Source organism: Callospermophilus lateralis, chromosome 1 (genome assembly GCF_048772815.1).
Source record: "Callospermophilus lateralis isolate mCalLat2 chromosome 1, mCalLat2.hap1, whole genome shotgun sequence".
Lineage (NCBI taxonomy): Eukaryota > Metazoa > Chordata > Mammalia > Rodentia > Sciuridae > Callospermophilus > Callospermophilus lateralis.
The window spans coordinates 139,468,916-139,494,922 of NC_135305.1; the positions used below are offsets into that span (position 1 = coordinate 139,468,916).

At 35.9% G+C, this 26,007-nt stretch overlaps 1 protein-coding gene across 1 annotated transcript in view; it reads right to left on the reverse strand.

Moving 5' to 3' along the window:
• Positions 1 to 26,007, reverse strand: part of Mapk1 (mitogen-activated protein kinase 1) — an 81,986-nt gene that overhangs the window by 30,300 nt on the left and 25,679 nt on the right. Inside the window, exons 2-3 of the mRNA XM_076863974.1 lie at positions 9,219 to 9,401; positions 7,207 to 7,396 (exon numbers count right to left, since the gene is read on the reverse strand). Of these exons, the coding sequence (XP_076720089.1) occupies positions 7,207 to 7,396; positions 9,219 to 9,401 (373 nt within the window). The remainder of the gene's footprint in view (positions 1 to 7,206; positions 7,397 to 9,218; positions 9,402 to 26,007) is intronic.

Here is a 26,007-nt window from a genome sequence, read left to right on the forward strand (position 1 = left end):
TTCCTCCTCTTTGTTTTTATGCAGTACTAGGGATTAAACCTAGGGCTTCATGCATGTTAGGCAAGCACTCTACCACTGAATTATAATCCAGCTTTCCCTATGCTTTTCTTTTAAGCTCTTTGGTTGAACCTGTTTCAAGATGTCGGGTCTATCTCCTCTTCTTGTGAATCTGAGTGAACCTCTAAGCACCTGAACCAATGGAATACAGTGAAAGAGATGCCGTGTGATTTCTGAGTCTACATTATAAACTGACATATGGCTTCTACTTGACCCTCTTGTGGTACTTGGAACCCTCTACCCACAAGAGGAAGCCTGGCTACACATAGACATCCCAGCCAAAAGGCAGCACCAATTGCCACCTCTTTTGACAAAGACCAGGAGATACTGGAGAGAAACCAGGCATCCCTGGGCTGCACCTTGACTGAATTCTGGACCTACAGAAAACCATGAGGCAATACATGATCAATGCTCTTTTAGGTCACTATGTTTTGGGGTGATTTGTCATAGAGCAAGAGTAACTATAGTGGTACTGTGCTGAGTTAATGAGACAGGCACTCCCTAATGAAGATACATATAAAATGATTCTAGAATACTGCAGAGTTGCTTCCCTGAGGAGACCTAGGAAAGCCAGAACGAGGTCCTAGAGAAGAACCAGCTGGGCATGTTTGAACGGCAGAGAGGGGGCAAGGTAGGGTAGAATTCTCCAAAACATCTCTTGAACTGGCTGCTTCTCCTACATCTCAACTGCCATTGTAGTTAGTTTGTGTAGATTTAGATAAAAATTCATAATAAGTGTTATTTCTAAATAAGTCATGCCTTTGGCTTGAATAAAGACCAAACTCTCTTTTAAGAAAAAATATTTTAGTTGTAGATGGACACAATACCTTTATTTTATTCATTTTTATGCGGTTCTGAGATCAAACCCAGTGCCTCACATGTGCTAGGAAAGTGCTTTACCACTGAGGTACAACTCTTGCCCAAAGACCAAACTCTTCAAGCAAAACTTTTAGTCTACTCTCAAACTCTCATCAACCTAACTTCCACATTGTTTGTATCTCTCACCATTACTTTTTGATTCTAATTTACTTGACACCTATTTCCCTTTCCTTGACTAAGCAATATCATCTCACCTGTGGGCCCTATCCATGCCATTCCAGGAAGTTAAATACCTACATGAAAACTCTTCTGAGGAGTTTCCTAGGAATTAAAACCACCACCAAGAATTAACTGCTTAATTTTATGAACTCCCATACTATTTGATTAGAGTCATATTATAAGTATACTATCACAATCCATAATAATCAACTGTGTTAAGTGTCTGTTTTCCCCATTAGTATGTAAGTCCCTAGAAAATGGCAGTACTTGATTTACTTTTTATTCCTGTTACACATAGTGAACATCCAACATTTGATGAAAAAAATGTCTTACCTGAAATGTTTTTGAGAAGCACAACCTAGGTGGATTAATGTGCAGAGATTCTAGTAATGACTATTTTTCATAATATATAAATCACTATATCTTTAAAAAATATCAGGGCTTATAATATCACAATAATGATAATAAAATTATATTTTAACCGATGTGATTCTGCAATCTGTATTTGGGGTAAAAATGGGAGTTCATAACCCATTTGAATCTAATGTATGAAATATGTCAAGAGCTTTGTAATGTTTTGAACAACCAATAAAAAAATAAATAAATAAAGCACCCCCCCCAAAATGTGGCAATATTATGGAAGAAGGAAAAAATAAAAAAGTGGAATTAAAAATACTCACTAGGCAAACAAGTTACTCTAATACTCTGAATGATATAATTATATATCTATTTCTTTAAAATTTAAACCAAATGTGTAATTGCTCTTTCCTGTCTCTTTTCCCCAAGAAATCTGGTCTGAAAGCCATTAGGTGAGATCATGAAACATTAAGTCCCCAATGGGGTAGGGGAAAGGCACAGCAGTTTGGTGGGGAATGGAGCATTTAGATAGTAAATTAATAGTAGACTAAAGATCTGGATATGCTATAGGTGAAAGGTGAAGAGGGGTCTAGTAGAAAAGGTTGTAACAGCCCACCTGGGGACTAGAGTAAAGTAAGGTAATGATATACAGTCAACTGTTTCATTGGGGGTTGCAAAACGGAGATGTTTCTAATTTTATTATTCCCCTGCATTTATTAGCTGGTATTCTTTTAAAAGGTTTGTGGTTCAACAGGGGTTTACCCTGATACACAGAATCCAGTTTCTCATTAGAAAAAAAGGAAAAATGTTCAATTCTTCAGAGAAGTGAGCTGGTGTAAGGGGAACCATGTTTTTATCATTTGTATCTCCTATACTTAGGACAAGGAACAAGCAAGTTTCCCATGTCACTGGATATATTTTTAAAAATAAAGGAGTTGTGGCGTTTATGACTCTTGAAGATTTTATAACTCCCTTCCTGGTCATCAATGGAAAGTTCATGTCATTTTTTTCTCCCTCTCAAGTTATCTTAATATGACAACACCAAAGACTAACCAAATTTACATTGCATTAATGACTAATTGCTAAGACTACAAAATAAAATAGTAATAACATATGGTATAAGAAACATAAAATGACCTATAAATATTAGGACTTCTATCTGGCTACTTTTTGGACTGTGTAAATTAAAATTTCATGAAACAAAGTAAGCCCCAAAGGCATGTTTCATTTTGTATCCTCCAGAATACTCCTTTATAGGTACATCCAGAATCACAAGGGCTGCAATGACTTCTATTGGGATTTCTGTGTGGTCAGCCTAGTAAACAATGAGTGCAATCAATGTAGCACATTTCCCTGATAGTCACACTAAAAATATGCTAAGAACCTCCAATTAAGGTCTCTAATTTATGTTTTTGTGGCCCTGAGAAATAAAAGGTCTATAAGAAAGGCTCCCAGAGTATCCTAAAATGTCAACATCTGCTAGACCTCAGGGCTTCAGATAACAAATGGAAAGTGTTCACAGATACCAAAAAGAAAACTTACTGCTATTGACCTTGTCTGTATCAGTCAAAAGTTAAAGGTTTAAGTCACTAAGAATAGTGGATACCTTGAGAGTTGAAGAGTAGGGAACACTTTAGTAACACTGACATTAATGGATAAAGGAAGAAATGACATTACTGTCTGCTTAGAAATTCCAAAGGACCAAAAATAACAAGTTAGGTAAGGCATAGGGGCTTGAGAGATGGGCATTACAGTCATCTTTGAAGTACAATGCTCTCCTGAATATTTATATCCATGATACAAACTCCATATGCACACTTTAAACATTCAAGTAAATTGTACTAATTTAAATATATAAAATACTTTCTTGGGTTTCTGACTCTCTGTGTTAAATTCAGTTTTGAAAATAATGCCTTTTTTTTTATGAGGATGACCAACTCATTTATCAGTGTGGGTATAAGTTTTGGTGAGTAGGTGAATAAAATGGCTCTAGCTCGGTAAGGACAAGTCCATTCACAGTGAAGAGATAATAAAGAAAGTAGTTTCATTCTGTTTGTTTTATTCTTAAGGATGAGCATTTTCAAGCAAAATTAAGAGCAAACTATTTCCAGAAATATTATAAAGAACTGAGAATGTATCTTCAAAACTCAAAATATTCTGTTATAGTAGGGTTCTGTCAGACATTTAAAGGAAAAACAAAACAACTGGGAAATACTCATTGCAACTTTCCAAACAAAAAATCTCTAAGAGCTAAAGAAGTAGTAACACCATTCCTAAAAGCAGCTTCAATCTTATTGTACTCACTGGCTTTTAGGTGCACAGATACAGAAAGAAGGAAACAGTTATAGCCCATGTGGAAAGTCTAAGAATCTATATCAGGATTCTAAGAGGCAATGGTCCAACTTTTTAATCTCCACATCTCACTGAATGTGGGCACTTGGTTTCAAATATCCCTTGACAGTTTATAAGCCATCTGTCTGACTATAGAACCCACTGCTTTTTTTTTTTTTTCCTTTCTTCAAATTGAACCCAGGGGTGCTCTACCACTGAATTACCTCCCCAGTTCTTTTCATTTTTTTTTTTATTTTGAGGCAGTCTCAAGAAATTGACTAGGATGCTTCAAACTTGTGACCCTCCTGACTCAGCCTCCTGAGTCTTTGGGATTATAGGTGTGTGCTGCTGCATTAGGTCCCCACTGCCTTTCTTAGATAGTTATAGAAGGCTCTCTGTAACGTACTTCTACCCAACCTCTCCACCTTAGAGTCAATGACTAATTCCCTATTATTCATTTAATGCTGCAACCACACAGAAGAGGATTTAGTGTTTTATGTACTCATTCCTTACTTTTTATTTCCATCATTCCTTCTGCCTACAATATCCTATTCCCAATATGGCCACCCATCTACTGAAAGTCTACCCATTCTCAGAGGTCTGACATGGATACCACCTTCTTCCTGGCACCTCTCATAGATTGAACCAGAACTGGTTATCTCTTTCCTTTGCATTTGTACACAACTCATTTCTGTATCTCAGTTATTTTTTTTAAAACCTTTTTTTCAGTTGTAAATGAACACAATAGCTTTGTTTATTTATTTATATGTGGTGCTGAGGATCGAACCCAGAGCCTCACACATTTGAGGCAAGTGCTCTACAGCTGAGCCACAACACCAGCCCCGTTATCTCAGTTATAACACATTATTACAATGATCTGTTTATCAGATTTCTGATTTATCAGTTTTCAGATTTTAGGAGCAGATACTTATCTCCCTGATCTAACATAGCTTCACACAGGAATGTCTACTACACAGAAATCTAGAAAATGATATATACATGTATATTTCTTAGATATTTTCCTTAATGTTTGAAAGATTCATCAATGTTATAGCATTACTAGTACTTAACTCCTTTGCAGTTCATTGTTATGGATCTATCACATTTTATTAATCCTTTATTAACTAGGCATCTGGATTATTTCCACTTCTTGGCTACAGGGAATATTGCCATGAACATTGGCGAACAAATGTTTTTGGAGACAGGTATGTAGTTAGGAGTAAAATCCTTGCCAATGCTTGTTATTTTCTGTTTTGATCATAGCCATCCTAATGTGTGTTAAATGATATCTGTGATTTTGATTGCATGTTTTCCTATTAATGATGTTAGGCATCTTTTCATATTCTTATTGTGCATTTAAGTATCTTTTTCAGAGGAAGGTCTATTAGGATCTTTTCCCCATTTTCAATTTGGATATTTATCTTTTTATCATTGAACTGTAAGAATTCTTCATATATAGTCATCCCTAGGTATCTGGTATGTGATTGATTCTAGGACCCTAACGATACCAAAAACCAACACATGCTCATCAAATCTCTTACATAAAATGACATAATATTTGCATACAACATACAAATATCATCCCACGTACTTTAACCTCTAGATTACTTATAATATCTAACATGATGTAAATGCTATATAAACACTGAACAGTTGTTACACTGTATTGCTTGGGAAATGATAAAAAGTTTGCTGATGTAAGTACAAATGTGTTTTATTCTCTGAATATTTTCTATTTACAGTTGGTTAAATCCATGGCTGCAGAACCTATGGTTACTGAACCTACATTATACAGGGGTTGACTATATTCTAGTTATAAGTCCCTTATTAGGTATATAAGAGTATTTTTCAGGTCATTTTACTTTCTTGATGAATTACTTTGTAGGTCAATCTTCACAACTTAATGGAATCCAACTTTTTTCTCTTTTGTTGTTTATGCTTTTGGTGTCATGTCTAAGAAGCTTTAACACAAGATCAAAAAGATTTTTTCACGTATTTTCTAACAGTATTACATGTTTTAGTTCTTAAATTTAGGTCTCTGATCTGTTTGTGAGTTCATTTTTGTACAGGTACAAAGGAAGCATCCAATCTCACTCTTCTGATGTGTCTATCCAGATGTCCCAGCATGATCTGTTGAAAGGATTATTCTTTCCCTACTGAGAGGTCTTGATATCCTTGTCAAAAATCAGCTGACCACAGACACATGGGATTTATTTATTGACTATCAATTCTACTCTGTCTATCCTTTGGCCAGTACCACACTGTCTTAATTACCATAACTTTGTATTAAATTTTGAAATCAAAAAGGGTGAGTCTTGGGGCTGGGGCAGTAGCTCAGTGGTACAGCACTCGCCTAGCATATGTGAGGCACTGGGTTTGATCCTCAGCACCACATAAAAAAATAAAATAAAGGCATGCTGTCCATCTACAACTATATATAAAAATTTTTTTTTAAAAAGTTTGAGTCTTCAGAAAGTGCAAGTCTTCTAACTTTGTAAGACTGTTTGGCCTCCTGATTTTCTACGTGAATTTTAGAATTCGTCCATCAATGTATTAAACAAACAAAACCCCCCAAACCAAAAAGCACAGTGTGCTGGGGATTTGACAAGGACAGAACTGAATCTGTAGATCAATGTGGGGAATACTGCATCTTAATATTATTAGTCTAAATTTCCATTCTTTCATTACAACTGAAGACATCTGTAAATCTCCCTTTTTATTTCTCTGCCATCTATTTTTTTTTTAATTTTTTTTTTTTTAGAGAGAGTGAGAGAGGGAGAGAGAGAGAGACAGAATTTTCATATTTATTTTTTAGTTATCGGCAGACACAACATCTTTGTTTTGTATGTGGTGCTGAGGATTGAACCCGGGCCGCACGCATGCCAGACGAGCGCGCTACCGCTTGAGCCATATCCCCAGCCCCTCTCTGCCATCTATTAATCTTCAGTATATCTTTAGTATATATCTTCGGTATAAATTTCAGTGCATATCTTCAATATAAAATTGAAAACTATAAAAGATTCCTTCTATGGAAAGTCTTACTGAGATACTAAGACCTTAAGATAGTAAGGTGAAGTTGTCTACTGATTTCTGAGAGTTTCTTATAGAAAGCTTAAACAAAAAGATCACGAATGAAACAATTTAAAAACTTAACATATAATACAATAACTATTTGCCCATAAAAAATACAAAAATACACACGTAATAAGAGAACACAAAAAACACTGGAAGAAAATACACCAATTTGTTAATAGTTTATTATCTCTGGAATAGAAGAAAGAATGGAATAGAGATGATGATGACTGGCACCTTTTACTTGCATTTTTTGCAAGTTTTTGCTAAGTGTTTTCTGGAATAATCATAAATATGAAAGAGTCCCCCCCCCAAATATATATCACCCTAAAAATAAATAACCTGGCTGACCTTGAGATCACAAGTGGTGTTGAGCAGCAGATTGGAAGGCTTGAGGTCACGGTGCAAAACATTAGCTGAATGGATATATTTTAATCCTCTGAGGATCTGGTAAAGAAAATAGCAGATATGGTCGTTGCTGAGGTGTTGTGTCTTCAAGAGCTTGTAAAGATCTGTTTCCATGAGGTCCTGTACTATATATCTGTTTGGACAGGTTAAAGTAAATACCAAATAGCTGGTCAAACTTAACAAAATATTAACAACAAAATTCACCCTCTCTCAGTTCTCTTCCCAAATAGCCCATAAGGTTTTCAAGGGAAAGGAGAAAAATGAAGAAAATTTAGTGTACCTTTCTGGAAGAAATCTGAAATAGTTAACTCCCTAACTAGGTCCTGTGGGAAACAGGCATTATACCTGTATAATGTGGCTGATTATAGACCCTAAGACCTGAAACTGAAATATTGGCTAATCTAAGTCTCAACTTCCTTGTTCTCTAAATTGTCTATCATTAACTCCCCACTCAAGTTTAGAGAGGATAGATGGTGGCCAAAAGCATCATACACTCCTTCATTTCTTTGGCCCAGCAACCACTTATAAATGTCACTATTCTTTTCTTCCTTTCTTTGTGCCATCTCCCCATCTCCTCAGAAACCAACCATAAAACTCCAGAAAAGCGTTGAAACTAAACCTCTCAGTCTTAATTTTTTTTTTTATTCTTTGATTACTGTTAAGATCCTATAAAAATAAATAAGACCAAGGAAAGTTATGCTTAGAAGGGGTGTGTGCTGGCTTTTCTTCTCTTGCTTTCTTATCTAGTTGTGTATTAAGCACAGCTATGGCTACTTTCTTTCTTACAGAAATTAAACTACAGAAACCTTTGTTTAACTTTACCATAATATTTCATTTTTGTATTTTAAAAAATTCATTTCTGCATAAATACTATTCTCTGTTTCCCATATTCATGCTAGATGAGACCTACATGGGACTCAAGACACAGGACGTAAAAACTTGTCATCTGCAAGGTTGTTTTCAGGGCGAAAGAGAAATAAAGTAGGACCTACAGATGGTAGCAATGGGAGGCATTTCACTTAAAATATCACTACACCTTATTAACAGAGCTATTTAAAAATGTAAAGAGCCCCCTAGAAACAGTAAAATGCAGTTCCCAGGAGGAGTAAATCACAAATTGGACAAATTGGTAGGAATATTATAGTAGCCTTTAGCATGCTTAATGCCTCTTTCATATGTAATCTTGCTTAATCCAGATTTATTTTTGGCACTGGGGATTGAATGCAGAGGCACTTTACCACTGAACTAAATCCCTAGTCCTTTTTATTTTAAGACAAGGTCTCACTAAGTTGTTTAGGGTCTTTGCTAAATTGCTGAGGCTGGCCTCAAACTTGTGATCCTCCTGCCTCAGTCTCCAAGCTGCTAGGATTATAGTCATGTGTCACCACACTTGGCCTTAATCCAGATTTCTAATGTTACTCCTAGTTAGTCACATTAATTTCAAGGTGGAGTTGGCCTTAAAGATCATGAGGTCCAGTTACTTCACTTTAAAAATAAGGAAATGGAGACCTAAAGAGGAGCGATGACACAGTTGAAGATCAGGACAGTACCGATTTGACTTAGGTAGATATCTGGTGAACCCTCTTTCTTGACTGATTTTTCCTTTTTTACCACGATAACAAACCATCCATTGAACGGAAAACACATGACTGGAAATTATATTAACCAATACTTTCCGTAACTACATTTAAAAAAAGTCTTTACTGAAACCAACAAAGAAAACATTAGACTTACCTAAGAGATACTAAAATTAATTACTGATAAAAGATAAAATCAGTCAGAGAAAAAAAATTAAATCATGCAAGCATTATGGTAAATAGCAAGTAGATTACAATCTCCTCTTAAATGTGTTTATATATTTTTCCTTTACTCTGATAAATCTAGTGAATTTCAAGTTATATTTACTCAATAAGATGATTAAGCAGTAGAGTCAGTTAACAGCAAGAAAAGGATACACATCTTTCATCTGCTCAATGGTTGGTGCTCGAATAATATCATTGATGCCAATGATGTTCTCATGTCTGAAGCGCAGTAAGATTTTTATCTCCCTCAGGGTTCTCTGGCAGTAGGTCTGGTGCTCAAAAGGACTGATTTTCTTGATAGCTACTCGAACTTTGTTGATATTATCATAGGCAGAGCTTGAAAAAAAGCGGGGAGGGAGAAACAGCATTAACAACAGTCCACAGAATCTCTTGGTGGAAAGAATACAAATTGGTAAAATATTAAAATTTTATCATTCAGTGTAAATATCTGTAATCCGCAAAAAGATCTCAAAGTAGGGAGAAAATATACTGACAGAATATGACAAAAAATAACAGAGGATTCAGCCCTGTTCACTGGGTGGATACCCATTTTCATAAACCCAAAACATGGGTTTATGCCAGATACACAAAATCATTTTCCCACTGTCTTAGACAGCAACTGCATTCTGATCAGAGTAATCACTTCTGCCTCCAAAACAAGAGCTTACTGTTGTAGTAAATTCCTCTGACTCAGCAGAAATGTTCAAATGATCAACTACATATTTATTCAACCCTAACAAAAACAGACCAAGAAAATGCCTTGATTACTTCTTTATCAATACTTTTTCTCTTAATTGCAAAATGACATATTTCTTTTCTGTTCCCAAGAAACGGAACCAGGAGGTTGGGATAGTTTTACAACAAAACCTGTAAAATAGATTTCAACAAATATCTTCATAGCCAAAACACAGGGCCCAATTAAGATTCAACTTCATATAATTCCAAGCAGGATCAAAAATTAAAATTTCATGATGAATTTAAACCTTGAGTATTGTATCTTCATATCAACATTCTATTGAAATATTTTCTATAAAAGTTTTTTATAGTACTAAATATTAATATCTGGCCTATTGACCAAAGCAATGAAGTAATATTTATAGGTAAAACCCTGTTTCTTGTTTCCTCAGGGTAAGGGCAAGTAAAACAACTATTCGACTAAAGTTTGTGCTTCTATAATGATATTTATCAATCTCTTGTAAGAATCACTGCATTTGTCTGAATCTACCATAAGACTATGCTCTAGGAGGGAACTTGACTTATTCAGCTTCAACGATCCCACAATATCATTAACATACTTTACACTGTTCCTAAATATTCTGAAGTGAAATATATTTCCTTAAATAGAAAAATCACTACTTGGATGTGCAGTTTAAGCAAGCTCACTCAATATTGGGAATACATATTTTTAGGAAAGAAAACATTTTTGGTAATGCAAATCATATAAAGACCACACCTTCAACAAAAGAGAGAGATTAATAAAGGACTGGGGGTACAGCTCAGTGGTAGGAATGAAGCCCTGGGGTTTCATCCCTCATACTGCAAAAATGAATGAATGAATAATTTAAAAAGAAATAATTTAAAAAGATGTGAAACACTTGATTTCAACTCAACTTAATAAATTTCTAGTTTTATTAAACAGTAGCCAAATCACACATTTGCTTTACATGATAATTCAACAAGATTTCAGGTCAGTGTGCTCTTTTTGCATGAACATTCAGTGATGAAATAACTGACATCTTTTTTTTTTAATAAGGTAACTTATTTTTTTCCCCATAGCTTTATTTTATTCATTTATTTTTTATGTGGTGCTGAGGATTGAACCCATGGCCTCTCATGTGCTCTGCCACTGAACTACAACCCCAATTCTATAACTGATATCTTTTAAGTTAGAAGGCCATTCCTACTTCAAAAGAAGGTGTGACCCTGTCCATGGAGTGTGGTCTGTTTCTGTTGCTCTCCCCATTTTCTTTTTGCTGAGTTTTTGGTTAATACAATCATCACAGTACTGATCACAAAGAGGTTACATTCTTTTTAAAAGAATATATTTTTAGTTGTAGGTGGACACAATACCTTTATTTATTTTTATGTGGTGCTGAGGATTGAACCCAGTGCTTCAAGCATGCTAGGTGAGAGCTCTACCCCTTGAGCCACAACCCCAGCCATTAACAACTCAACATTTGCTATCTCTCTTTGGGTTTCTCTGTTTTGTTTTATATATTTTACTGTTCTGATACTTGGCAAACATACTTCATTGACATATCTTTTACGGTGGACTTTTCAGTGCCTCTTAATAGTGGGTGTTTAAAAATTAATTTGATAGAGCCAATATTGTTTTTGTTCCCTGGGATCTCTGCTCATCTCCCTCTTCTCCCCAACTAAAGACACACTACAGTTCTGTAATTTAAATGTATGTCTTTTATTCTATTTTTAAATATTTATTTATTTATTTATTTTTAGGTGTAGATTGACACAACACAATGCCTTTATTTTTATGTAGTGCTGAGGATCAAACCCGGATCCGCCCATGCTAGGCGAGTGCTCTACCCCTGAGCCATAATCCCAGCCCCAAAATGTATGTCTTTTAAACAATTTATAGTTGCAGCTTGGGATTGTAATCTGATTTGTGATTATAGAGTTTTGGGGATGGATTAAATTCAGGATACTTATATTTTTCCTTTTAACTGATAAACTCGCTCTTTTCAAAAAGAAAAAATTCAAAGGTTAAATAAATTGTTCATAGTTGAGAAAATAAAGAGTTTCATCAACCAAAGAGAAAAAATTAGTTTCCTAACTAATTCCTATAAGGCAAACAAACTTTAAATAAATTAAGATGCAAAAGAATTAAAACCAAAACAAATGATCAATCTTTTCTGTAAGCACAAGCTTGAACATCAAATGATAAATGAGTAAATGTGATTTCACAACACATTAAAACAATAATCCAAGTTGGGCATGGTGGTGCAAGGCTAATCCTAGCTACCTGGTAGATTACAAGTTTCAGGCCAGCATGAGCAACTTAGTGAGAACCTATCTCAAAATGAAAAAATACAAAGGGCTTGAGATACAGCTCAGTGGTAGAGCATTCCTAGGTTCAATCTCCAATACTAGTGATTAAAAAAAATTATTATGACCCAGTAATATTTATCATAAGAATCCAAGAACAGTTCATTAAAAAAGAAACACTAAAAATAAGGGATCACATTGAATACACATTTCTGAAAAGAAAAAAAAAAGGCACAAATGGCCAAGAAGCATACAAAATCAAAACCATAATGAGTTAATACCTCAAAATTACCAGGATTTTCACTATTGAGAAAAACAGAACATACCAAGTATTGACAAGGATGGGGAAAACTTGGAACCCTATGTGCTGTTCATGGAATATAAAATGGTATAGTCACTGCACAACATAGATGAAGCTACCTCAAAAAATTAAAAACAGGACTGGGGTTGTGGCTCAGTGGTAGAGCACTTGCCTTGCATGTGTGAGGCACTGGATTCGATCCTTAGCACCACAATTGTGCCCATCTCCAGCAAAATTTTTTTTAATTAAAAATAGAATTGCATTATAATCTAGTAATTTCACTTCTGGATATATATACCCAAAGTAATTCAAAACAGGATTTCTAAGAGATAATGACATACCCATGTTGATGGCAGCATCAAGCACAGTAGCCTAGATGTAAAAGCAGCCCAAATATCTACTGGCCAATGAATGGGTTAAAAATGTAGTATATACATATAATGGATATTACCCAGTCTTAAAAAAATAAGCTAATTCAATTCAACATCCTTCACATGATAAAAACTCTCATCAAATTATGTACACAAACTGGGTGTGGTGGTGCATGCCTGTAATCCTAGCTGCTTGGGAGGCTGAGACAGGAGGATCCTGAGTTAAAGCCACCTTCAGCAAAAGCAAGGTGCTAAGCAACTCAGTGAGACCCTGTCTCTAAATAAAATACAAAGTAGGGTTGGGGATGTGGCTCAGTGGTGGAGTGCCCCTGAATTTAATCCCTACTACTCTCCCCGCAAAATTATGTATTGAAGGAATATACCTCAGCAAAATGTAGACCATATATAACAAGCTCACAGCTAAAGATCACAGCTAACATACTTGCCAGTGAAAAGTTTTTCCTTTAAGATCAATAACAAGATAAGGGCTGAATGCTCCCAATTCTTGTATTCAATGTAGTACTAGGACTGTAAGCCACAGAATTTAGGTAAGAAAAAGAGATAAAAGGCAACTAAGTTGGAAAGAAATTTTTAAATTATCTCGAAGACATGATCTTATATGTAGAAAATCCTAAAGACTTGACAAATAAAAAAAAAAAAACGTGTTAGAATAAATGAAGTAGCAAACAAACATAAAAATCAGCTGCTTCTATGTTCTAACAAGCTAAAAGAGACATTAAGAGAATAAATCCATTTATGATAGCATCAATAAAATAATTAGGAATAAACTGAGCCAATGAGGTAAAAGATCTGTATGCTGAAAACTATAAAACATGGATAAAAGGAATCAAAGGCACAAATACATGAAAAGACAGCCTGTACTCATGGCTGTTAAGAACCAATATTGTGAGCTGGGGTTGTAGCTCAACGGTGGAGCACTTGCCTAACATGTGTAAGGCACTGGGTTTGATCCTCAGCACCACATAAAAATAAATAAATAAGGTATTGTGTACATCTACAACTAAAAACTTATTAAAAAAATAACTAATATTGTTAAAATGTCTATACTATCCAAAGCAATTAATAGATTCAATACAACCCCTACGAAAATTTCAATGGCCTTTTAAAATTTTTTCCACAGAAATAATCCCCAAATTTATAAGGAACCAATAGCCAAAGGACTCTTGAACAAGAACAAAGGGAGAGGCTGGGATTGTGGCTCAGCAGTGGAGTGCTCGTCTAGCACATGCAAGGCCTTGGGTTCGATCCACATAAAAATAAATAGGCAAAGTGAGGGTATTGTGTCCAACTACTTCAAAAAAATAAATATTAAAAAAAAAGAAAAGAACAAAAAGGTAGAGGTATCATCTTACCTAATTTCAAAACACATCACAAAGTTATAGTAATTGGAATATGGTATACATAGGAGGTAGGAAAATTAAAGTGCATGAACTTTCAGTTAAGGTTAATAAATTCTGAAGATCTGCTGTATGGCATGACAACTTCAGTAATTAATAATCCATTATATATTATTTAAAAACTATTAAGAGATTAGATCTTATATGTTCTTATTGAAAAAAAATGTTAAGTATGTAAAATGATGGATAGAGTAATTGGCTTAATGTGATCATTTCACAACATGTAACATAACATATTGTACACTGCAAATATATTGCTTTTTTTACCTGTCAATTACACCCTTAAGAGGTTGGGCTCAGTGGAAGAACGGTTGCCTAGCACATGTGAGGCACTGAGTTCGATCCTCAGCACCACATAAAAATGAATATATAAAATAAAGGTATTGTGTGTATTACAACTAAAAATATCTGGGGAGGGGGGGGATGCTTGCAGGGAACCAGCATGTACTAGCATGAAAACAGACATATAGACATTAATAGAATTCAGAAAAAAGTTCATGCATTTATGGTCAAATTATCTTTGCGAGTCTCTTAAATAAATGATCTGGAAAAATAAAATATTCACAAATAGAAGAATTAAAATTGATGCTTATTCCATACCATATACAGAAATCAACTCAAAATAAATTAAAGACTTAAACATAAGACCTAAAAAAAACTAGAATAAAACATAAGGGAGGTCAGGTGTGGTGAATGCCTATAATCCCAGTGGCTTGGGAAGCTGAGGCAGGAGTCTAGGAACAAAAGTGAGGCGCTAAGCAACTCAGTGAAATCCTGTGTCTAAATGAAATACAAAATAGGGCTGGGGATACTGCTCAGTGGTTAAGCACCCCTGGATTCAATCCCAGGTACCAAAAAAAAAAAAAAAAAAAAAAAAAAAACTTCTTTTTTTGTGATTACATGAATGAACTTAGAGAACATTATACTAAGTTAAATAAGCCAGGCACAGAAATACTGCATGTTGTTTCCTTATATGGGAAATCTAAAAAAAAGTCATACAAGCAGAGTAAATGGTGGTTGCCAGTGGCTGGAGGGTGGAAGGACATTGGTCAAACAGTACAAAGTTTGTTGTACAGGATAAATAAGTCCTAGAGATCTAATATATAGCATAGTGACTGTACTTAATACACTGTATTGTAGACATGAAATTTGCTGAGTAGACCATCAATGAAAGAGGTGACAGATATTTTAATTAGCTTCATCATGGGAATCATTTCACAATGTATACTTAACATCAAACATCTCCATCAGCCGGGAATGGTGGCATGTGCTTGTAATCTCATGGTTTAGGAGGCTGAGGTAGGAGGATCACAAGTTCAAAGCCAGCCTCAGGAATTTAGTAAGTCTCTAAACAACTTAGCTAGACAAGTCTCAAAATAAAAACGAAAAAGGGATGGAGATGTGGCTCAGTGGGTTAAATAGCCCTGGGTTCAACAATCCCTGGTACCAAAAACACCAAAAAAAAAACCCCCACCAAAACCAAAAAATAACCACCATCAATATATAAAATTTTAATCTGTCAATTATGCTCCAATAAAGGTAGAAAAAGAAAATAAGAATAAGGTTAACCTTTTTATCTCATGCTACAACATGCATGAACTGTGAGGCCATGAGCTAAATGGAATAAGTCAGTCACAAAAAGACACATACTGTATGTTTCTACTCACATGTGGTATCTAGTTACACTCAGACAATCAGAAAGTAAAATGGTGGTTACTGGGCTGGGGTTGTGGCTCAGCGGTAGAGCATTCAACTCACACGTGCGAGACCCTGAATTTGATCCTCAGCACCACATAAAAAAACAAAACAAGTGAAATAAAGGTGTTGTGTCCAACTACAACTAAAAAATAAATATCAATTTTTTTTTAAAAAATGGTAGCTACCAAAGACAAGGGGAGGAGGAAATAGGTAGATGCACTTAACAGGTACAGTTTCAGTTTTCCAAGATGAAAAAGTACTAGAGATCTATTGCATGACAATGGATACGCTTACAGTCCTACTTGTACGCTTGAAAATGGGTAAGATGTTTAATTTTGTTGTGCTATTATAATTTAAAAAATTAAATCAACCTGTAGAAAGGAAGGTTTATTTTGGTTCATGGTATCAGTCCATAATCATTTGGCCCCACTGCTTTCTGCCTGTGGGTAAGGCAGAACATTCCTGGTAGAGTGAAGATGCTCATTTTGTAGCAGCCAGGAGTCAAAAGAGAGAAAGGAGAGGTCAGAGTCTCAATATCCCTTTCATGGTCATACCCCCAGTGACCTAATTCCCTCCCATTAGGCTCCACATTCTAAAGTTTCCACCACCACCCAATTGTGTCATCAGCTGGGACCAAGCCTTTAACATGAGTTTTTTTTTTGGGGGGGGGGCAATTTAAGATTCAAACCATTAAAAAGAGAGAAAAAGATACATTTAATAAGAGAAAAAAATATTTCAACAGTTGTCAAAAAATAATGCATCCGCACACGCCTGTAATCCCAGTGGCTTGGGAGGCTGAGGCAGGAGGATCACGAGTTCAAAGCCATCTTCAGCAAAAAGTGAGGTGCTAATCAACTCAGTGAGGATTGAGGATGTGGCTTGGGAGGCTGAGGCAGGAGGATCACGAGTACAAAGCCATCTTCAGCAAAAAGTGAGGTGCTAATCAACTCAGTGAGGATTGAGGATGTGGCTTGGGAGGCTGAGGCAGGAGGATCACAAGTTCAAAGCCAGCTTCAGTAAAAGCAATTCAGTGAGGGTTGAGGAGGTGAGGATGTGGCTCAGTGGTTGAGTACAGCTGAGTTCAATCCCCAGTTCCAAAAAAAGAAAAAAAGAATGATAGTGGCTACATGAATCTATACGTGATAAAATTTGTACAAGCCAGGCTTGGTGGCGCATGTCTGTAATCCCAGTGGCTCAGGAGGCTGAGGAAGGAGGGTTGTGAGTTCAAAGCCAACCTCAGCAAAAGTGAGGTGCTGAGCAACTCAGTGAGACCCTGACTCTAAAGAAAATACAAATAAGGCTGGGGATGTGGCCCAGTGGTTGAGTGCCCCTGAGTTCAATCCCTGGTACCCCCCCGGCCTCCCCCCAAAAAGAATAAATGACAGCATTTAAAAAAAAATTGTACAGGACTAAATAATCATATACACATAAATGAGTGCCTATAAAACTAGTGACACATGAAGGAGCCCTGTAAATTGCACTAGTATTCATCTGCTATGGTACTGAACTACAGTTATGCAAGATGTTGCTATTGGGGAGAACTGGGATCTATGTTTTATTTCTTACAACTGTGTAAGTATCTATAATCAACTCAAAGTAAAGTTTAATTAAAGAAAAAAAGCCCACAAATAGGGAATTGGTTTTCCATACAATGGAATACTAGAGGTGAAGAGAAAAATGATGTGGAAACATTTTCAATATTAAGCCCCCCCCCCAAAAAAAAAAACAAGAAACAAAACTCCCCCAAACAGAACAACAAAATAAAAAAAAAAAATTAAGGTCTGCATCAGTGGCTAGTATGTTATCTTTTCCTAATGAGGAATTAAAGTAAATAATAAATAAAAATCAACATTTGCTAGTATTTGCATTAAAAAAAACTGTGAAAGGATACACAAGAAAGTAGTATGGGTATGTATAAGGGGAAGGACAGAACGCTAGGCAGAAGCAGGGCATATAGGGATAGGGAGGGGTGCAAAACAGTTCACACTATATTCTACATTATTTTGATTAAGGATCCACTATAAATCTGTTCAAAAAATAAAGTACAAAAAAAAATTTTTAACGTGTTTTTTAAGTTAAAAAAAAAAAAAAGAATTACCAGTAGAATACCCTTTAAAGAAGACAATTATTTTGGAATTCTTGACCAATATAAAAATATTTTTAAAAGATAATTATTGCAAGGTGGTATAAAATATCTTTATTTAACCTCATTCTCACTTAAGCAAATAATTTATCAAGTATTGGGTTAGTCCCTTCTGTAAACAGACTACTCATTCTAACATTAGGATATGAAGATTATAGATAATACTCTGCCCTTGAGGAGTTTAAGGAATTCAGAGTACCCATTCATTTTAAATGAACATAACTTCAAGTCTCAGATGTGTTCTACCCTAAGACCCCTAAATCCTGGGAAATGTGAAGTGCTCAGGGTTGCAGGTTGAAATGAGTATATCAATTCTTAGAGAAATTTTCTACTACTTGACAAAAACAAATGAATTTTTTATATAAAATTTGAATCTCAAAATTTGTGTTGGTTTCATGGCTGTATGACAAAACTTACCAAATTATATACTTTGTGTAATATATTGTATATTATAAATATTACTGTATATGTGTAATTATTGCATATTACTCCTTAATACAGTAATTTTAAAACAGCAACAGCCCTCCTCAGCACCCTCCAAATTAAGGAAGGAACCAAGGCTCTTTGGACACATGGTCCATTCCAGGGTTAAGGTGGGTAAGAACAGACAGATTCCAGGAACATAATGACCAGTAAGTACGTAAGTAAAAGTCCACAAAATTCTGGAGTATTTAACATGTTTTGTGATCACGTAGGTAAGAAAAGAGAACCAGCGTGAGTCAATAATGAACAAGTCATGCTAAACTAACTTCATTTCCTGTTTTGATAGGGTTACTACAACAACAGGAGAATGCCGCCAAAGCTGTGGTGAATTCAAGCCACATGCATTAAGCACTTCCCATTTGTAAGACTTCATGTTAGGACTGAAGGCAAAAACAAATGATCCTGCTCTTGAGAAACTTGCAAATCAGTGAGGAAAAAGAGACAGGAACACATAACACTTTTAGCACAGTAAAAGCACTTCTGAAACTCAAGAAGAATCTGGGTAGCGTAATTGCAAATAAGGGTATTACAGGAAGGATTAAAAGAAGACGGAGGTTTATATAAACCATATCCTACAGGAAATAAAAGCAAGGACACAAAGAAAAGCAAACAGAAATACATGGATGGATTATAATCAGGACATTTTATGGGGACCACTGGCCCTCACCTAGCCATGTCCCTTCTATGAGAGATTTATACGGTGTGGGGACCATGCCCACCAGGAGCCCCAGATTTCCCTGCACCAAGAACTATGCAGGCCTATGGCCAGCAACTCTAGTGAGAGTGGAATTTCCCTCCAATCTGTGCACCCAAAAGGTGGCCAATTGGCAGGGGTTCACAAGTGTGAGATCTGGCAGATCCTATGCGTACACACTTAAGTGTGGGAGACATTACTGTGGCTCAAAAGAGATAACGGCTGTATTGGAGGCTTGCTTTCCTGGAAATGAAGGCACAGAACTCTAAGAAGCCTGAGAATTTTCTATTTGAACATGACATTCCAGGTCATTAAGGTATTCTTCTGAGAAGTGCCTTTCAGTTTCTTAGCGCACTTATTGATTGGGTTATTTATTTATTCTCTTTTAGTGTTAAGCTTTTTGAGTTCTTTATATACCCCAGAGATTAATGTTTTATCTGATATGGGAGTGGTAAAAATTTGCTCCCATTCTGTAGGCTCTCTATTCACCTGATTGTTTCTTTTACTGAGAAGAAGCTTTTCAGTTATTTATTGATTCTTGACTTAATTTCTTGCATTTTAGGAGTCTTGTTAAGGAAGTAGGGGCCTAATTCAACAAGATGAAGATTTGGGCCTACTTTTTCTTCTATTAGGTGCAGGGTTTCTGGTCTAATAACTAGGTCCTTGATCCACTTTGAGTTTTGTGCATGGTGAGAGATAGGGGTTGTTTCATTTTGCCACATATAGATTTCCAGTTTTTCCAGCACCATTTGTTGAAAAGGCTGTCTTTTCTCCAATGTATGTTTTTGGCACCTTTCTCTAGTATGAGATAACTGTATTTATGTGGGTTTATATCTGTGTCCTCTATTCTGTATCACTGGTCTACTAGTCTACAAGTCCATGTTGGTGCTAATACCATGCTGTTTCTGTTACTATTGCTCTGTAATACAGTTTAAGGTCTGGTAATGTAATAGCACCTGCTTCACTCTTCTTTAGTAAGGAGTGCTTTGGCTTTTCTGGGTCTCTTATTTTTCCAGATGAATTTAATGATTGCTTTATTTCTATAAGGAATGTCATTGGGATTTTGACTGGAATTGCATTAAATCTGTATAGTGCTTTTGGTGGTATGGTCATTTTGACAATATTAAATCTGCCTATCCAAGAACATGGGAGATCTTTCCATCTTCTAAGGTCTTCTTTAATTTCTTTCTTTAGTGTTCTGTAGTTTTCATCGTAGAGGTCTTTTATCTCTTTCGTTAAGTTGATTACCAAGAAGATATACATTCCATCAAAAAATATATGAACAAAATGTTAAACGTCTCTAGCAGTTAGAGAAATGCAAATCAAAACTACTCCAAGATTTCATCTCATTCGATCAGAAAGGCAGTTATTAAGAATACAAGCAACAATAAGTGTTGGTGAGGATGTGGGGGAAAAGGAACATTCTTACACTGCTAGCAGGACTGAAAATTGGTGCAACCAATCTAGAAAGCAGTATGGAGATTCCTTAGAAAATTTGGAATGGAATCACCATTTGACCCAGCTAACCCACTTGTTGGTTTATACTCAAAAAGGTAGTCTACAAAATGATATCTCTAAAGCTGATGAAATAATTAGCATGTAGATAATTTGGTTTAATTGAATAACTAGAATGAGGGCTGAGGCTGGGGCTCATCGGTGGAGCTCTCGTCTAGCATGTGCGAGGCTCTGGGTTCGATGAAAATAAATAATTAAAATAAAGGTATTGTGTCCAACTACAATAAATTTTTGTAAAAAAAGAATAACTAGAGTGAATAAATTATTTCACAGTTAAATACTTTAGGTATAAAAATGCAGGTGAGTTTGACAGAAAAAAAAAATTCCTAAAATTATCACCAGAAACTTTTAAGTTAAATCCCTCTTATTACTTTTTTTTTTTTTTTTGGTGGGGGGTACTGGGGATTGAATCCAGGGATGTGCTACCACTGAGCTACATTCCCAGCCCTTTTTATTTTTTATTTTGAGACAGGGTCTTGTCAAGTTGCTCAGGATGGCCTGGAATTTGCAATCCTACTGCCTTAGTCTCCTGAGTATCTGGAATTACAGGCATGGGTCACTGTTTCCAGCTCAAATTATTTGATATTTATTGAATACTTACTATTGCCTAAATACTCTGCAAACTGAAATAAATTAAGACATCATCCCACTTGCCTTTCTCCCTTTGAGCATCCTTAAAAATAGAGATGACATTTACTGTAGCATTATCTTAAAAAAACAAAACCTTCATTGCCAAACATAAGGATCAATACATAATGTAGTATTAATAACAGGTCATGGTATGTCCACTAAAATAAGTCTGAAGATACTATAGTTTTGCTGGGTGTGGTAGCACATGCCTGTAATCTGAGTGGCTTGGAAGGATGAGGCAAGAGGATTGAGAGTTCAAAGTAAGCCTCAGCAAAAGTAAGGCGCAAGCACTCAGTGAGACCCTGTCTCTAAATACAAAACAGGGCTGGGGATGTGGTTCAGTGGTTAAGTTTCCCTGAGTTCAATCCCCAGTACCAAAAAAGAAAGAAAAGAAGGGACTGGGGTTGTGGCTCAGTGGCACACATGTGAGGCCTCAGCACCACATAAAAATAAATATAATAAAGATATATAAAAAAAAAAAAGAAATAAAGAAAATTTGGTAACTTAATTAAAAAAAAAGAAAGAAAAGAAATAACTTTAAAAAAAAAATAACTTGAGTTTTCAAAGCAGTTCCTAAAGTTCTAAATACTTTTAAAGGTTTCTGCTTTTAGCCATCATGGAGAAAGAGATCTACTCTCCTGTCTTATACAACTTGTAAAACAAAAACAAAAATCACCCCCAAACCAAATACACACACACACACACACACACACACACACACGCGCGCGCGCGCTTTTCTGATAGTGCAAAAGGCAGCATAAGATAGGAAGGTGAGGTCTGTGACTAACCCAGCTTATTACTGAAGGATTTTCAGGCTGCAATGTAGAATAGGAAAACCCAAATGGCATTTTCCCTGAGCCAAGGACAGAAGAACTTGGGATTTGAGAGCTCAGGTCAGTTAGAATTTGTGGGGCAGAGTACTAGAGAGGCAAGAACATCACAGGGAATGTTGGGAAAATCTGCAGGGGTTCCCATACAGCACTTATCAGAGAACATGCACAATAAAATTCCAAGGATGAGTAAAGAGCAATGGGAAAGGAACAAGTGAAACAAGGCTGGGAATAGTCTGTCTTATCAGTCAGAGAAGAAAGACATCCCAACATACAGAGCATCAAATTGAGCCCTTATAAATTATCTCAGAAAGTACTGCCTCAGTAATGAGACCAAATTAGTTTTCATTAATAGCTCTTTTGGTCCTGCCAAGAATGTGTAAAATCAAGTCTTCAAAAGATTTCAGACAACTTAACTACTTCCCAGAGGGAAAAAAAAGCTCAAAAGTATTTAAAGGAATAACAAAATAACTAGTACTCGATAATGTAAAGTTAAAAAATGACTGGCATCCCATCAAAATGTAATGGTATTCCAAAAGCAAAAAATATGATCCACAATGAAAAGAAAATCCCGGGGGTGGGGGCAAAACAAACAAACAAAAACAAAAATCCAAAACAAACAAACCCAGAAGGAACAAAGATAACAGACTAAGTAGAAAAGAATGTTAAAACAAGCTGGATGTATTGATGCATATCAGTAATTACAGCTCCTTGGGAAGCTGAGACAGGTTTGCAAGTTCAAGGCCATCTTGGGTAACTCAGTGAGATCCTGTCTCAACAAAAGAAAAAAGAAAGGCAGGCAGGCAGGCAGATGGTGGTGGGGGTTGTAGTTCAGTGGTAGAGTGCCTGCCTAGCATGGTGAAGCCCACTACCACCCAAAACAACAAATAAATAAATAAAAACAGCTACTCTAAATTTATTCCATATATTAAAATACACACACACACACACATATAAATACATACATACATACATATATATATATATATATATATATATATATATATATATATACATACACACACACACACACACACACACAGGGGAGACTGGGCATGAGGAGAGAAATGAAAGCTACTTAAAAAAGACCAACTGAGGCCTGTGGTTGTGGCTCAGCGGTAGAGCGCTATCCAGTACATGTGAGGTGCTGGGTTCGATTCTCAGAACCACATAAAAATAAATTAAAATAAAGGCATTATGTCCAACTACAACTAAAAGAAAAATTTTTAAAAAAAAGACCACCTAGAACTCTAGAGATGAAAAAATACAATGGTTGGAATTAGCAACACATTATATCCTGATCAAAAACTTGTCAAACTAAGACACAGCAATAGAAACCATCCCAAATCTAACACTTAAATGGGGTGGGAACTGGCCATCAGAGAAAAACAGTAAATAGTGAGCTGTAAGGGCTGGGGATGTGGCTCAAGCCGTAGCGCTCTCGCCTGGCATGCGTGCAGCCCGGGTTGGATCCTCAAGATATTATGTCCGCCGAAAACTAAAAAATGAATATTAAAAAAACTTAAAAAAAATAGTGAGCTGTAGGCAAGATTAAGTGGCTTAAGCTACATTTAAATAGAGTTTTAAATATCTTCACATACACAAAGTTTAAAGGACAGTAAATATTTATTTTCATAAAAGTATTAATATCAAGGAAAAGACAAATACAGTGTATTTGTATTTGTGTATTTGTAAACTAGTGTATAAGTGCCATTTCAATGATGGTTTTAGAACTAAACAACAGACATTAGTGAAAGTAACTGTCATCAAAGAGACTAAAAACTTTGACATCAAAGTATTAGCCCAGACTAGTTTCAGATAATAATGGCATTCATCTCTTAGATTAAAAGAGAAAAAAATTTTCAGATTTCCACTTGACATTTCAAATCTACTACCATATTTGTCAGATAGGACTGGCAGAAGCAGTCTTGTCTGGGGAGAAAATACAATATGTGGGAGAAAATGGCCTCTTCTAAACTGCTGTATGAAAACGGTGCCTTTTTTAATTTAAAGGAACTAAACTTTCTTCTTCTTTTTTTTTTTAAATATTTTTTTAGTTGTCAGTGGACTTTTATTTTATTTATTTATATGTGGTCCTGAGAATCAAACCCAGGGCCTTGCACATGCTAGGCAAAGCTCTACCACTGAGCCACATCCCCAGCCTCTAAACTTTATCTTAAGACTTAATTCATCTGAATAGATTTACTTTTGTAGTATAGTTCCTCTCTCTGATATTTCTTTGCTCATTTTCTTTCTTTTTATCTTTTTGCAGTGCTGGGGATTGAATAGAGTGCCTCTGAAATGCTAAGCCAATGCTCTACCACTGAATTATACTCCCAGTCTACTTTGCTCATGTTAATTCCTTTTCCATCATCCTTAAATGTAATTGCTTTTTTCTACATATATTTAGATCTGTCCATGGCTCTGAAAGTAGGGCACTTAGCAACTAAAACCTTTCTCTGTGCTGGTAGAGCCCACACAAGCTCATGAGGCAGTGAACCAATCTGATTCTTCCAGCTGTACTTCCAATACTGCATTCTTACACAAGCTGTCTATAGTCATGCTGTCTGAGCAGCCATCTCCGCACACAGGCTCACACTGAGGGCTTTTCCTGCCACCTATTACTAGAACATGTCTCCCAGTGCTATATTTACTACCATGTAAAATGCAACAACTGTTAACACAGTTAATGTAGCACTTTCAAGTCTTATTTCTCCTACATAGATTCTTATTTTGGTGTGTATTATGAGTCAGATGTGTACTCAGAAGCAACAAATGTACGTTAAAAATGTGAAGGGTAAAGAATTCTTAGGCATTTGCGGGTTTTGTTTTATTAAAGATGATTGAAAGGGCTGGAGATGTAGCTCAGTGGTAGAGTGCTTGCCTAGCATGCACAAAGCCCCACATTCCATTCTGGGCATAGTAAAAAACAAACAAACATACAAACTACTTTAAACCTATTACACATAATAATGACTTTTGTAGATTGATGGTTTTTTTGGAACTAAGTATAAAGAACAAAAAATGTCTGAGTCTATTACATCATTTTCTCATTGCACTCTCATGTAAAACTGATGTATTACTGCAAAAAAGTTCTATGAAAAAATTCTTACTTGGTAATAGTTACTCCCCCACCCCCTGTACCAAGGATTGAACCCAGAGCCTCACACATGCTAGGAAAGCACTTTATCAATGAGCTATATCCTCATCCTGTTTTTATTTATTTATTTTTTGGTGGGGAGGAGACAGAGTCTTGCTAAATTGCCCAAGCTGCCCTCAAACTTGTGAACCTCCTGGGCTTCCTAAATAGCTGGGATACAGGTGTGCACTATTATGCCTGGCAAATAATAGGTACAATTTCCTAAGTGCTTCTTATGTACCAGACACTGTTTTATGTTAATATCTATGAACCTCTTTTAGAATGTGGTATTTTAATGATGGCTCAAAAGCAGGCAGGATTTGGGGGGGTCATGGAAACCAGGATGGAACCCACATTCTTGCTCCTGCTGGGCATGTGTTCTATCACAGAACTATATCACCAGTCCTTTCTAAATTGTACTTTGAAATGGTGTCTCACTAAGTTGCTTAAACTAGCCTTGAACTTCAGAAGAGATCCTCCTAGGATTACAGGGATATAGCACCATGCCCTGCAAGATTTTAACACACAGCTCATGAGAAAAACCTGCAGGTGCTAAAGAATGGAAGGTTAGGTATAAGAGCTGGACAATTCAATGTGGCTGGTGTTCATAATCTGTCTAGGGAAAGGGCAAAAGGTTAAATCAAAGTGAAAAAGGGGAGATATCTACAATTTACTCTGACAGTAATTTTCAGAATACTTACAACCTTACCTACTTGG